This window comes from Pseudorca crassidens, chromosome 8 (genome assembly GCF_039906515.1).
Source record: "Pseudorca crassidens isolate mPseCra1 chromosome 8, mPseCra1.hap1, whole genome shotgun sequence".
NCBI classification, from domain to species: Eukaryota; Metazoa; Chordata; class Mammalia; order Artiodactyla; family Delphinidae; genus Pseudorca; species Pseudorca crassidens.
Genome location: NC_090303.1, coordinates 99,945,962 through 99,960,892, shown reverse-complemented (window position 1 = coordinate 99,960,892; position 14,931 = coordinate 99,945,962). Strand labels below are relative to the sequence as shown.

General features: G+C 39.9%; 1 protein-coding gene across 14 annotated transcripts in view; it reads left to right on the top strand.

Annotated features, from left to right (window-relative positions):
- EZH2 (enhancer of zeste 2 polycomb repressive complex 2 subunit) overlaps positions 1–14,931 on the top strand; it is a 61,940-nt gene that overhangs the window by 15,847 nt on the left and 31,162 nt on the right. For 5 of the 14 annotated variants that reach the window (XM_067747297.1, XM_067747307.1, XM_067747309.1 and 2 more), the window contains 2 exons: positions 8,649–8,772; positions 9,358–9,486. In XM_067747297.1, the coding sequence (XP_067603398.1) occupies positions 8,656–8,772; positions 9,358–9,486 (246 nt within the window). In that variant the 5' untranslated portion in view covers positions 8,649–8,655. Of the gene's footprint in view, positions 1–5,226; positions 8,112–8,648; positions 8,773–9,357; positions 9,487–14,931 lie in introns of those variants that run through there. The other 9 variants (XM_067747304.1, XM_067747296.1, XM_067747300.1 and 6 more) reach the window with 9 other exon arrangements.

Sequence of the window (14,931 nt, the reverse complement as noted above, 5' to 3'; positions counted from 1 at the left end):
TTGAGAATGTCTCTTGCCATCTTTTTTCTCCATTCACACTACTGTCAACCCAGTCAGAACTCTTATCACTTTATTCCTGAATTACTTCAGTACTCCAGTTGTTTCTAATATAGTTTTCAAACTTGTATGTTGAATGCAACCCCAGGGTTGACTTGACTTTATATGCTTTCTAAAAATGTACAGATATAAACTTCTTATGGTAGAACCAAAGCAAAGTTACAGATTAAACACGGACAATCAAATCAGCAACATGTATTTAATGATGCTATTTTGTTAACATGAATAGCCAATCTATTTCTTTAATTTGGCTTAATAATGCTAACACAGAGAATGGCTGTTTGCATATATGTGTTTTATAAAATGCTGTTAACTTTTAGTCCTTATTTGTTCAGGATAATTAGACCTAGTGGTTAACCTGCGCTGTGACACCTAGCAATCCTTGAATGCCAGTTGAAAATTCTGTAAAGCTGTGTTGATCCTTGGAGCACTGTGGAGTTACTGAAGCCTGCATTGGATAGATATTGAATCAATTATTTTTGGAGTCTTTACTAGAAAATATCATTACATATTTTACTACTGGGTTTGCTGGTTGGTGGGAACAAAATGCAAGTTGGTGACCTCTGCATCCCACTGGCTTTGCAGCACGCACTGGGTGCTGAGCGCTTCAGCACCGGTTCCTTTGTTTGCCAGCCTTACCAGACCTGCCTCACCTTACTTTCCTGTTTTTTTTTTTTTTTCATAGCCCTCAACGCCACGTTACATACTAAACATTTTTCTTTGTTTTTGATCGTTTCCATCTAAGTAGACTTTAAGTTCTATGAGGTCACAGATTTTTGTCTGTTTTATTTATTGCTGAGCCTTCCGTTTCTGTAAGAGTACCTAGCCATGTGTTAAATGTTCAGTAAATATTGAATGAATGAGTGAATGCATATTAACACTTCTCTTTTAAAACCCCAAACTCAGATGCTCTTCTCTTGTGTTATGTGTTTAATGCTGTCTTCCAGCTGGGGCAAAGACATGTTTCTCTGTCCATCCTAAACACAACTAAACTGGACCTGAATTGTATAGAATTGTTTGATTTCTTTGATCAGTATATGTATAATCAGTGGCACAATTACTTTCCTTGGTTCAGAGTCTGTATTTCTATTAATATAGCCTGTAAGTGTATTATCCTTTTAAGTGAACACCATCTTATAAGTTCATATGGAGATCTTTTCCCCCCTTTTTAAATTGTTCAAGTCATGTCTGAGTTTTTAAATAGTAGAATTAGATGTGGGAATTTCCCCCTCAAATTCCGTCTGTGTATATTTTTTGTTTTTCCTATTTAACATTTTACATAGCATTTTAATTTTTAATATATCAATATTTCTGTTCTGTTTATCATTTTAAAAAGTCGATGCCTATTTTAAAAATGAATGTCTTTACATTAGGTTGTTGTATAACTTAATTCCCTTCTTTAAAAAAGAAACTTTATTTTGGAATAATTTTAGATTTCTGTAACCATGGTACATTTGTCAGAGTTAAGAAACCAGTATTATTATGTTACTGTTATAACTAAACTGGAGACTATTTGGATTTTACCAGTTTTTCTGTTTAGTCCTTTTTCTGCTCCAGGATCCAGTCCAGGACAGCAGGTCGCATTTAGGTGTCTCCTTAGTCTCTTCCAATCTGTGACAGTTTCTCCGTCTTTCCTTGTTTTCATGACCTTATTTATTGGTCAGATGTTTGGTCGAAATGTCCTTCAGTTTGGGTTGATGTGATGTTTTCTAGCGATGACTGAAGTGAGAGGTTGTGAGGTTTGGGGAAAGAATACGACTGGGGTGCGGTGCTGGTCTCAGCGCACATCGGGGTGCAGGTGGCGGGTGATCTAACCGTGGCAGGGGTGTCACTGGTTTCTCTGCTGGGACGTCCCCTTCCCCTCCCTGGATTCTGCTTTGAAAGCGACTCACCTGGGAAGGGACTAGAGCTCCATGCGTGGGCTCGGGAAGTGTGCATATGGATTTTGGAATTCGTGTAAGAAAGACTTGCCCCTCCGCCCCCATTTACTTGTTTATTTAATCACTTCTTTCTCTCATAGACTCATGGATACTTATTTCATTAGTTCGGTTATAATACCGTTGTGATTTAGTTTGCTGCTCAAATTGCTCCAGCTTTGGCCCCTGGGAGTGCCTTCGGTTTGGTTCCCGTCCTTTCATCCTCTCTGCGTTCCCTTCCTGCTACAGGCTTTTCTCCTATTTTCCCCGTCCCAGCCCATGAGCTGGCCGTTAATCCAGAGCCCGGCTTCCTTGTGCGGGTAGTGGGATTCAGGAGGGAAAGATGTGGGCGCTGGGGGTCCTGCTGGGGGTCCTGCTCCTGGGCTCTGTGGGCGGTGCCTGGAAGCCCACACGTGTCTGCTCACCCAGGGATGCACGCGAGTCTCTCTGCGCCTCTCTGCGTGTGTATGAAAATAGAAGAGTTCACGCGGCTGTCTCTGACTCTAGTCCATCACCACCTCTTGCTTATTTGGCCCTGGTACCCGTGAGAAAGCTTAACTAGAGGACAGTGTTTCTGTCCAGTTCTTTTCGTCTTTAGCCTTCCTCTGTCCAGTCAGAACACAGATTTCCAAAGTTTCCTAGGTTGGCTCCTTTTCTCCCCACCCGTTTCCATGGGCTTATCTCATGTGGTTTTAATATACCTCAACTCATTGTGTGGTCTGTATTCCTTCCTGAGGTCCCCTGACATCCTGTTTTGGTTTTATTTACTTGCATACAGTCTGTCATTTAAGAAAGTGACTTTTCACATTGATTTGTTGTCTAACTTAACTTTTTTATATGCATATCGTATCCTGATCGCCCTCACCTGCTGTTGGGTGATGGTAGCCAGGACTTACATGGTGTAGTGCCTGCTCTGACAGGTGCTGTCCTGCGGCCTTACATCCTTACATGAGTGGACTTCTCAGGACAACTCTGTGACGAGGACGTTCCTCACAGCATGCGGAGAGGGAGGAACCAAAAGGTTTGGGAACTTGACCAGGTTCACACACAGCTGGTCCTGGGAGAACTGGAGTCCAACCCAGGGAGGCTGGCTTTGCAGGCTGTGCTCTTGCCTTTGTTTAAGTTGTGGATAGGACTTAGGATTTAATAGGACCAGATGCCATCTTGTTGGTTTATTGTTGGGACTTAGTTTGGAGTGGAGAGCGCTGCTGCCCACGTTCTCTGCCCCGTGTCCATGACAGGTGTTGTTAATCGCCAGAGCGCCCTTCCTGCTGAGCCAGAGCATGGCCAGCCTGGAGTGGGTCGCTGTAAGGTTCAGGGTGGTGACATGCAGTGGAGTCCGCTTGTCCTCGCGAATCCCGAATGGAGGACGCAGGCAGCAGCCCTGTGCGCTTGCCTCCTTGGGCTCCTCACTCCTAGTCTCCTTCTCATGGGGGTGTTTTCCATAAAGCCCCTCAGGCGTAAGACCTACTTCTCTTAGGTTATTAATTTTTATCTCTTACCAAGAGTTACATCTACAGGTCTAAGTTTTCCTAACCCTAACCCTTAGCCTTACCCGCAGAATCTTATTTACCATTAATTTCCTTTTGAGTTTATTAAAGCAGTGGATCTTAACTTAAAAAAGTAAATGAAATTGGTAAATGTGACTAACAGCTGCCCTCAAAGCATTTTAAATATAAAAGCACTATTGAAGATGGGTGATTTTTCAAAATTGGCAATTTCAGTTAGGGAAGGACATCGAGAATATTGCAGTCATTATTACTTAAATGTTGTTAAATTTGGATTTTACCTTCCTTAGTCTGGTCTTCAGTTTAGAGTCAAAGTTGATGCTGTTGACTTAGTTGAGAAGGATAAGTAGTACATGTAATTTATTTTTTAGTTTTCTTCAGACAAGTAGAAGCAGAACTCAGCAAGACTAGTAGATGGCGAGTGCCTTGATTTGGCAAATCCTTTAGGAATGAAAAACCTTTAAAGAAGGGCATAAAGTGCACTGAAAATGCCTAGGGCTTTTTTTTTTTTTTTAATTCCTCAATCATTGGCAACTGAGTAAGGAGGGGCAGGAATGTTACCTTATTTCGGAAAAGACCCCTTACAAGTAGACTAGAGTTGGACTTGATGGAGAAGAATGCTGATTCCAGTGCTGTGTGGCCCAGTCACTGGAGGTAGAGAGGTGTGTCTTGGGGTCACCAGGGCCGTCCAAACCCAGGGCAGGGGCGGAGCTCCTCACCACGTGGGAGTGGAGCCGATGCTGTTGACCATGAGGAAATAGGGCTCGAGAACCTGTCTTCTGTTCACTCAGGCGTTGTTGTGTATATAATCTCAATATTAAAACGATACCTCAGACCCCTTCTGTGTCTCATGTGGCGGAAAATCTAATCTAAACTGGTTTAAGCAAAAGAGAGGGAATTCCTTGACTCACATAACTGAACAGTTGTGGAGTTGGTTTGGCAAAGCACGCCTGGTCAGGGCTCAGTGATGGGACTAGAGTCCATTTCTTGGCTTTGGGTGTTTTTTCTTTTTCTCTTGTTGACTGTTCTTTGCAGGCTCTCCTCTTGTGGTTGCAGTTGGCTTCCAGCGATTCTTCAGGCAGCATGTTTCCAGGTTCAAACCTAAGTAGAAAGGGTGAGCATTCTTGACCTTGCAGGGAACCTCCTGAGACTTTCACATCTGGTCGTGTATTCATCCCAGCACTGGTCACTACAGGGGCTGTGGGCCAGGGCCTCGGGCTGCCTCCCATGGAGGTGACAGTCCTTAGAGAAGGGTGGGTGCAAAGTTCTCAGAGAAGGTGAACTGATGCAGGGCGGCAAAAACAATTTGAGTTTGGTTGATTCATAAATAAGACTCTGGACTGTATAATTTTCCTTTATTTTATTTACATGTTTGTGATCCTGTAAAGCTTTACATTGTATTAAGGTTTGGATGGTTCCCTGCCATAACCTGGTTTGTCTTTGAATTAAAGCATAACTGTTGTTTTGGTTTCACTGTATACAGATAGACTTGAGCTATAACCTGTTTTGAATAAGAGAAGCTGTTTTTTTCCTGGATAAAACTCGTGCCATTTCACCTATGAAACTAAACAAATCTTTTGAGTGAGAAATTTAAAAATTGGATTTTTCACAAATCCCCAGGCATTTAGTAGCAAGTCATTCTAATGTTTCTTTTTGCTAATAATGTACGAGTATTCCAAGCTGTATCATAATACTTACTGGGCTGTGATAGTGGGAAATAGTCAGAAGAGCTGGTTTGTCTGCCTTCAGGGCGGGAAGGAGCGGGGGAGCTCACCTTTGAAGGCCTGAAGTCTCTGCACGCAGGGCCTGAGAGGTGGGTGAGCCTGCCGGTGTCTGCTGTTCGCACCCAGCTGTGGGGTAGGTGATGCTACCCCAGTTGTTTGGATGAGGTCTCTCAGGCAATATCAGCTTCCCTAAGGAAGACCCAGAGGCTCCAGGTTTTGTAAGGCGGCGGGACCATAGGGTCCTGACAGCCCCTGAGACTCATCTCCCGGGTTTGTCGGTGGTGGGGTGGGGTGACTCCCCCTCCCTTCCCGCACTCAGCACGGCAGCCACCCTTCCTTTCATACCTTGTGGCACGGCGGCTCATGATCAGCGCATGTTAATAGACCTGCCTTTTGTTTGTTTTTAAATCTGTTTGCCAGGCACACAGCCTGCGATTTTACAAATGGAGAAAAATTGTTCTTGAGACTGAGGAACTTCCAGTGGGGGTGAAGTGGGGTGAAGAAGGTGAAGATGTGATTTTAATACGTTGTAAATGCTATGACAGTCGGAGGCAGTGTGTTTTATGTAAAACATCCTTCTGATGGTGCCTTAAATTTTGTTATTTTTTTCCATGGATCTGCCTGTTTATCCCTATACTTTTAAACAACAGTCTGTACACTTTCATTTCTTATCCTAATTCGGAGGTCATGATTCTTATATTTTGATAATTTCCCCTAAATGAATCACTGTCCTTTTTTCTTTTCCTCTCTATTGTGTATATTTACCAGATCGTTCTGTAGCTTAAAACCTTCACTTACTTACTTCTTTATTTGGAGGAACTTTGTGACGTTTATAAACGTGGAAACGTATCCTTTCATGCCCTCTTACGGAGAGGTTGGTTCCAAATCAGCTTTGAAGTGTTTTGTCATTGATGGAGCGACTTGTTAGTTTAGTGTAACAGCTTTGGTTTTGTCCTGACATACTTTTCCAGAGGTGTTGATACTAATGGTAGAAACACATAGAAGGTATTACAGCGTGTTAGACACGGAGGGTTCCAGTGGAAAACATGAAGAGCTAACTATTGAAATGATACCTCTTCACCACGACATAAAAAATGCACCTTAAAAAATGCATTGTAGTGATACCCGTGTTGCATATCAATGAAAACGAAAGCCGAAAGCCGTGTTCCCAGTGCAGGTTTTTATCAGGCATGGTGGTGCCGCCTCCCAGGACCATGAATTTGTGGAAGCAGCAGATGGGACTAGTTGTGATGAGTTTCTGAGCTAATGCAACAACAGATCATCCCTTTTTATCTGATTCCTCTCCTTTCTAGCTAGGCCTTTGAAGTGCTAAGTGTCTGAAAATAATTTGCATAGAATTACCTGAGCTCATCTGTTAACTAACCAGCAGATGTGAAAGCAAAAAACTGCCACATAGTCGTTTTTAGAATAAAGCTCCAGGCTCTCCCTAACTTTGGCGTCTTTTTGCCCGGCCTCACCGTCTTCCTAACTTCTTCCCCACTTTCTGTGTTTCCGCCAAGTTGGGATGGGCTGTGGGGTTTAGTCTTCTCAGCTCTGAGGACTGTCATCTTTGTTCCACTCAGCACCCCAGGCAAGGTCGCACTTTGAAGCTTTTATGGGACTCAGTCCTATCTCTGTGATCTCATTGAACTGTCTTTATCTTAAGTTCAACTGTCTTTATCTTAAGTTCTGAAATCTCTTCATTCTTCTCATTCCCTCGATTCTTGTAATTTGGGCTCTTTACCTAATTTGGGGTCCACCTTTGTTTGCAGGGTCGGCTGGCGGCCCCTCGCCGCCCTTACAGCCCCGAACCCAGCTGGCTCCTGCTCTTACCTGAGCCCTTTCCGTTCTCTCTTTGCCTTTTGAAACCCGGCTCAACTTTTAAGGTTGAGTGGTCACTTTGCTGCCATCCTTCTGCAGCTCCTTGCTTGTGTCCCCCACCCTCAGCCCCAGTACTTTTGCATATTTATCTCATATTGTAAAGTCCGTTCCTTTAGGCCTTCTTAGGTCAGTTATAAGCGTCGCAAGGGCAAGTTCTGCGTTTCATTCATCTTTGTATATTCATTGCCTGATTCTTACTAGTCATTAATTACGTGCTTTCTTTGCCCCTCTCTCAGCTTGAATAATCCACCATTTGTGTTCTCTTTCGTGGTTTGGTGGTGGAATACTCGTACAGAAAGTTACCACTGACCTCTGGTTTCCTTTTCTTTCTCTAATTCCTCTCCTTAGGCAATTTTCTCTATGCCCGAGGGCTCTATGTAAGCAGGCACATGAAACCCTACTCAGTTATTCAGGCCAGAAAAGCCATCTTCCCCATATTGAAATCCTTGCCATGTTTGCTCTCAAGTGACTCTTGAAATCATTTCCTTTCTCTCATCACTGGTGTCGTTGAAGAAGCTGCGTCGTCTCTTGTCTAGGGACAGTCCCGCCTTCCAGTCTCACCTGGCCTCACCTTTGCCTTTTACTCTCTTCCAGCCCCTCCTGCCGCTGCACTGCAGTCAGCTGGGCTTTCCAGAGTGTAAATCTTCCCCCTGCCCCTTTACTTAAAACACTCTATGACTTTCCATTGCACTTAGATAAATTAAAGCACAAATCCCTAATGTGGCACCTTTGCACCATCCGATAGAGGAATGTCCTAATCTTTTGAAGATACAAGTACAGTTTTAACACTTTGATGAACAAATGTTCTGGAAGAGGACACTCGTTTAGACTCTGTGGTGTGAACTGGACATCCGGTGGACTGCAGGCTGAGCCCACGTTGCACATAACCGGCTTCCAGAGCCTCTGCAACCACAGATGGGGCGGAAGGGGTCCCTGCCTTCCTTCTCCTCTGGCTAGCAGAGGAGCCCCCATGGGAGGAAAGGTGGCCCGAGGCAGAGACACAGACTTTCATCACAGTGTTGAAGGTGAGAAGCATGGTTGAAAGTGCGTGTAGGAGGAATACTTTAATTTGTACAGTTATCACATGTTGTACTGTATATTTTCTACCTTTGGTGCTGTATGTAGATTTTACTTCTTTTTCAGATTTATCTTTTTCAGTCATTCATTTATGCCTGTAGCAACTAATTTAATGATGAAAAACTTAGAATATCTGTCTACATTTTTTTTCACTCCACAAGTGTGGATCTCACAGCTCGTTACTGTATATACTTAACTCCTGTAATGGGTCACATTTCTGTAGGATGACTGCAGTTTAAAAGTGGAGTATCTTTGTAAATAAAAATGTCTTTTAAAAGTTGTATTAAATAAAAATTTATACTTGGAATGAAATGTTTTTAAGGACTTCACCATGCAGAACAAATGAGAACCCTTCTTGCAAATATCAACAGTGTAATTATGTGTCATTTCTTTTGTTGATTGTTAGTTTGCTGGGGATTAAAACACAAGTGGTCATATTCAGGCTGGTTAGATTAGTGATTTTAATATGAAACCATTGCTTTTAGAATAATCATGGGCCAGACTGGGAAGAAATCTGAGAAGGGACCAGTGTGTTGGCGGAAGCGTGTAAAGTCAGAGTACATGCGCCTGCGGCAGCTCAAGAGGTTCAGGCGAGCTGACGAAGTCAAGGTATCCTCCGTCTTCTGTGAAAATGCGGGTACAGTTAAGGATGGTTTACTCCCTAAAGATAAGTTTTAATTTGAAAGGGTAAATGGTCTTATTTACTGTAAGATAAATAAAAACTTGGAAGTTAAGGTCCTTGGTCTGTCTTAACATAAAAATCGTACCATGCACATTAGTGAAGTGGAAAGATTTTAATCTAATGGTTATTCAGTCTACTTGGAAATCACCATTTTTTCAGTGTAACTTTGTACTGCATGTGGAGACCCAGGACCCAAATATAAAGGAATGTGTTTCATGGTACTGTGTTCCTAAAGTCATTGTGATTTAAAAAAAATATAGATATATACAGAGTTAACAAAGAAAGGATGGAAATAATTTCCTCTTCCCCTTCTACTCTCAGTAAAATAATAGGTGTGGTGTTTTTGTATTACTTGAACGTGAGAAACCACAGTTTAGTGTAAAATCCATATGCTTTTGAAGGAATGTCCCTGATACTTTTGAGGAATCACTCAATTTTAACCTTCATTAGAGATGTTACAAATTTTCTAACAATGAACAATTTCTTTTCTCCTCTCCTTCATTTTTTTAAAGAGTATGTTTAGTTCCAATCGTCAGAAAATTTTGGAAAGAACAGAAATCTTAAACCAAGAATGGAAACAGCGAAGGATCCAGCCTGTGCACATCCTGACTTCTGTGAGCTCATTGCGCGGGACCAGGGAGGTTGGTGAACTCATGCGCTGTATGAATTATCAGTGCATTTTGGTTTTTGCTTTTGGAATGTTGGTTGGTTGTCGAGAGGAGGCCATTGACCTCGGATGTCCCTTGTTTTATTGTTATTTCTCTTTAACATGCAGCTGATTCCTAGATTTTTATAAGACTGTTCATTAAAAAAGAACTTTAAATACTCTCGAATGTCCTCATCAGATCACAAGTTAGAGCAAGGCTTTCTGATGCATAGTTGTCTTTTTTCCTCCCCCTTCATATGAATTAGCCGTGCTGTAAGAAATGGTTCTTTTTCATCCATACTCATGGAGTAAACAAGCTTCTTATTATACATTTTGTCCAAATTCTAAGGCTCTCTCTATAAGAATTTTTAAATTTGGGGTTGAGAGGTCAGAATTTCCTTTTTTAACAGAATTTTTTTTGAACGAACGAGGTAGATCTTAATCACTCCAAAAAATTACTGTTTTCAAAGGAAGGCAATAAATCTGTGGTAGATTTTATAATGAGATAACACATTAAAACATAGTGGCAGAAAGATGAAAAGAAAATGGCAGAAACTTACACAGTATAGAACCAATCAGTAGGATTTTGGTTAAAGCATTTCTGTTTAAGTACCTGTTTTATGCAGGAAGACATGGCATATGATATGGAATGCTATTTGAATGGGCATGGATGCAAAAAGAGGGAAGAAAGTGATTTGAAATTTAGATTATACCATGTAGTAGATGATTGTTGACCTGGGTGTCTAAACATGGAAGGCATCTAAACAATGGAATTTGTTCTAAAATAATGTTTTCAATGAGCAGTCATTTTTTATATGATATTGTAATAATCAAGCACTAATTTGCTGTCTTATGAGACCTGTTGAGATTGTGTGACGCACTGGCTTCAGAGACTGGTCAGTGCTGTTATAGCAGCTCAGTCTGTGCTACAGACATGGTCCTAGTGGTGATTTCAGTGATGGTGTTGTGGTCTTGATGCTGATACATACGGCTTGGGATGATTCTTAGTTATTTATGCATTTTGTCAGTTGACCGCTCTTTAAGCTCTGACTTGCAGTTGTATAAATATGTATTATATGTTATTAACACCTTCCAGTCTTCTGCAACAGGTCAGGACCTACACATTAGAGGTAAATGACTAATTAATATACTAAGGGTGAAAGGGATTCTTTTCTCTGCCAGTCAGAATGTTCTCGAAAGGGATCAGGATGGAGCCTCTAATTCTTTCGAAAGTGACCTTTTGGAAATTTTGAAGGGAAGGAAGAAGAAACCTCGTTTTTTTCTCTCCAGAGGGATACATTTTAGAAATTTGGAGAAATAAAGTAGGAACACACGGAATACTTAATTTTGCCGCCCATTACAAACCTCAAGTGCTCAAAATGCTGTTGAAAGCCCAGCCTACATTTAAAATAAAAGTGAACAGCAGTAATGATTTCTGGCACTGCACTAGGTACTACTCTACCTCATTTTGTCTTCGTGATGGTTGTATTACCACTTTTTTATTCCCAGGTGAGGAAACTGAGCCTTAGAAGAATTAAAGTCAGTTTCCTTGCTCTAATGATCTGATGTGGGCCTGGAAGAGTACACTTTGCTCAGACACATTAAGAAATTATTAAAGTTCATTATTTATGTACAACCGGAATTGCTCATGATACAATTTTTGGTGTTAAATTTAAGAGTACAGTTTATTCAAATGAGTATTTACTAATTGCATTTTGCTTTTAATTTTGTCAAGTGGAGATAAAAGTCATTGAATGTAAAGATACCTAACTTTTTATTGAGTTCATGAGAGAAATTGTAAGAAGAAATTAGCATTTTAATGAAACAAGTGTTTTTCTAAACTTAGTACCCCATGCAGGTTGAGAAAAAACATTTTCACAAAACAGGAGGGGAAAAGGAGGAAAGTAACCCCTAGCCTCAGGAATTCAGGTTTTGTTGCATGGAACTCTGGTCAAAGCACGTTTGTTTTTGAGCCACTCTTAATTACTGATTCTGCTTGAAGTGATTCGTCTTCTACTCCTCCTAGCGCCCCCCCCCCCCACCGGCCCCTTTAAAACCATCATCACTGACTTTTGGAAGCTGAAGGTTTATACAGTTTGTGATAAGCTTTTTGGTGTTATCACAATAAATAATAGAATTTTAGGGCTAGAAAGGACTTTAATGATCTCTGTCTAGTCTCCTTACTGTTCATATGAGACTATATCCCTGTTATTTTTTCTTCAGTTTGAGCATTTCCAGCAATATATCAGTTTCTTTTATATGCTTTAAAAGTTGGAGTCAACTAGGTCAGAAGCAGGAGGATAAATAAGTTAGCCTCTTTTGCAACGACTTTCCTAGTAATAGGCTTGTAGGGTTGGCAGAGTTTGGGACTGCACTGTTGACCCAAACACCTAGAACGTCCATGGCTTTCAACATTTGGAAGTGCTGTTGTAACAGTGTTTTAATTAAGTCCTTATTTTTATAAGCTGATCCTTTATAAGTGCTGTCTTCAGTTTAAATCCTTTGAGCATGACGACGATTCAATGACAATTTTCAGTCATTCACTCAAGTCTTCTACTTTATTCCCTTTTGTACTTGTAGAAGGGGATAAGCTCAGTTTTAAAATGACCAATTTTCTGTAGGTTATTTTAGTAAAGAAAGTCTGACAAGTTTACTTTCTGATCTCATGAAGTGACTGCTGTAGATTCTGACTTGAGATCAAGGAGCCCTGCAGTCGACCTGGAGACCACATCTTTAGTCTGTTGTTTCCTTAATGCATGCTTTTAGGAGACTTGTGGGTACTTATTTTTTGGTGTTGAAGTTACAGAACCTAAGCCGTGTTGCCTACAGGATCTTAATACAGAGTATGTGTCTATTTTCTCTTTTTAAAAATACTTCTGACTTCTTGAAGACAGTGACTGTGATATATGTTACATATATTTTCTTTGCTCTTCAGTTTATCTTTTTAAGGAGAATTCAGCTTAAAAATGTTATGAAACGATACATACAGGCCAAGGGATGCATGCCGTATTGCCATAATATGTGGCTGTTTGTCAGAAGATTATTTCTAGGGGACATTCATTACTTTGTCTCATCAGTCAGTAAAGAACTTTATCTTCTTTAAGTCTGCACATTGGTAATCATGTTCTTTAATGTGTCTGTTTTTCCAGTTTTGACGAAGAAGCTGGTTTAGGAGTTACTCTTGTAGTTCTTACTAGTGCATTTCTTTCTGTACATTTTCCATTTCTTGCTGAAAACAACAAGGCACTTTTCCCTTTCATTGATTCTTCATATCAAGATTTTTATTACTTGTATGTATTATGACTGTGAAAGGGAGGCTTGCTCAAATGATGTCTGTCTTCTGGGCAAGTGGTGTGATTGGTTTAATAATTTAAAAATATCCTGCCAATATGCATTTTTAGATTCCCAGGAGAATGTAATGTTCTTGTAAGAATTCTGTGTCTTGTTTACTAATGAAAGAGTAAGAAAAGTGGGGCTTCTTCAGAATGTTTAGCATATACAACAAGCAGCATCAGAAGGACCTCCTAGCCCTCATATTCATGAAGAATTAAAAGTCTTTTGGACTTTTCAGTACGTACAGGTTTGCTCTTCCTATTGATATCTTAAAATTTTAAGTTCATCACCTATCATTTGTTATTTGCAAATGAATTTTTTTCAGGGGGGGAGGCTTCTTTCATGATGCAGAATGTATAAGTTCTTTTCGTAAGTTTGCAGTTTGGGCTTATTTTTGTTGAAGGAGAAGAAAAACATTGTCTTGTTTACCTGTAAACACTTGATTGCATTATTTATTGACGTGGTAATGCACTTTCCTCAGTTAATTGTAAATAGAAATTTAGTTACTACACACAAAGAAAAAACAACATGCTGGTGTACCCCATGTGTAGTGCTCTTTACTTAAATATACTCCCAGCTTTCAACACAGTAACATGCTTTCTTTCCTTTGTGAATTTCAGGATTATAGGACCAATATGTCCTGCCCAGCATTTGAGCAGACGTGGCAGGGAGCTGGGTCATTTTTCTCATGTCTTAGACATAGATGAATGGTTCTCCCAAGTGTGTGTCTTTACTCTCAGTCTGAACATATCCATCCTTTCTTGGTTCCTCAAGAAACTGGTTTCTTAGTTGCTTTCTGCTGCTCTTTGTCCCTCTTAACCATCTGTTGGTTGAATCTTGTGTTAACTCTGCCAGTCTTTCCTGCTCGGGTCACTTTTTCAAATCACGGCAGCCTTTGCTTCCTTTCTGGCTTTCTTTCGGCTGAAATAGATGGAATATTACTTAATGACCATAAGGAGGTGTTCCTTTGCTTTTGAAAGGAAGCTAACATAAGCATTTTATGCTTTTCCAAAAAGGCCATGTAAAAAAAAGATCACTTCTGTTGTTTGAGTTTATATATTATTATCATATATTAAAGATATATCATACACTTATGATGTCTGAGTTCATATTTTAAATTTAAGATTATATATCTTAAGTTTAAAAAGTGAACTTTTCAAAAATGTCAAATGTTTATTTTGTACTACTGAATAAACCAGAAGTTGTGTTTAATTTGCTGTTTTTCTCCAAGAACACTGTGTATAGTTTGTGTTTTAAAATTTATTGTTAAATTGACCAGTACAGAGATCAAGTCTGTCCTCAAAATGCAAAACCAAATTTTGACAGCTGTTTTGAAAACAAACAGAATGAACCAAAACCCAAAGAAATGCTTATCTAGTGTGCAATGTTAAAAATTGTTCATTGCTCTGAAGAAATAAGAAAATTTTATTAGACCTAGAACTACTATCACAATTTAGCTTGATAATTTGGATTGACTTAAATCCACTGCTTAGGATTCTGTTTTATCTCCTCTTACTAGATTTTGTAAAAGAATATTATTTGAGTACCATTTTGAGAGGGTTGGGTAGATTTCATGAGCTACCTTGGCAACCGATGAGGCACTTTTAATACTAGCTAATGTGAATATCTGTTGGGTCAATGAAACTTTTGTTTTTTATCTTTTTCTTCAATTAAAAGGTCACTGTAAAATATTAACTGTAAAAATTCAAATAAAACAGAAATATATGAAACAGGAGCAAAAGGCCCTGTCGTCCAAGCCCTGTGACTTTTATTCTCTGATTTCTTTTTCTATGACATGTTAATTATAATGATAATATATATTTCATTTTAAAAAGTTATTCCCAGATAAAACATGCCTGCCTTTTGGGGCCATCGCTTTACATCTGTCCAGGTCTTCAGTATCTTCAACAATGCACAGTGCTTGGTCCTGCGGATTTACCATAATTAATTGCCCTATTCATAATTGATGAACATTTAGGTTTTTATTTTTTCCTTTTGCAGTTAGCCTTTCAGTGAATATCCTTCATACACATCTTTGCATCTTTTGAGTAATTTTGTAGGAAGAGTTTCTGGAAACAGTATTACTAGGTCAAGAGGATATGCATAT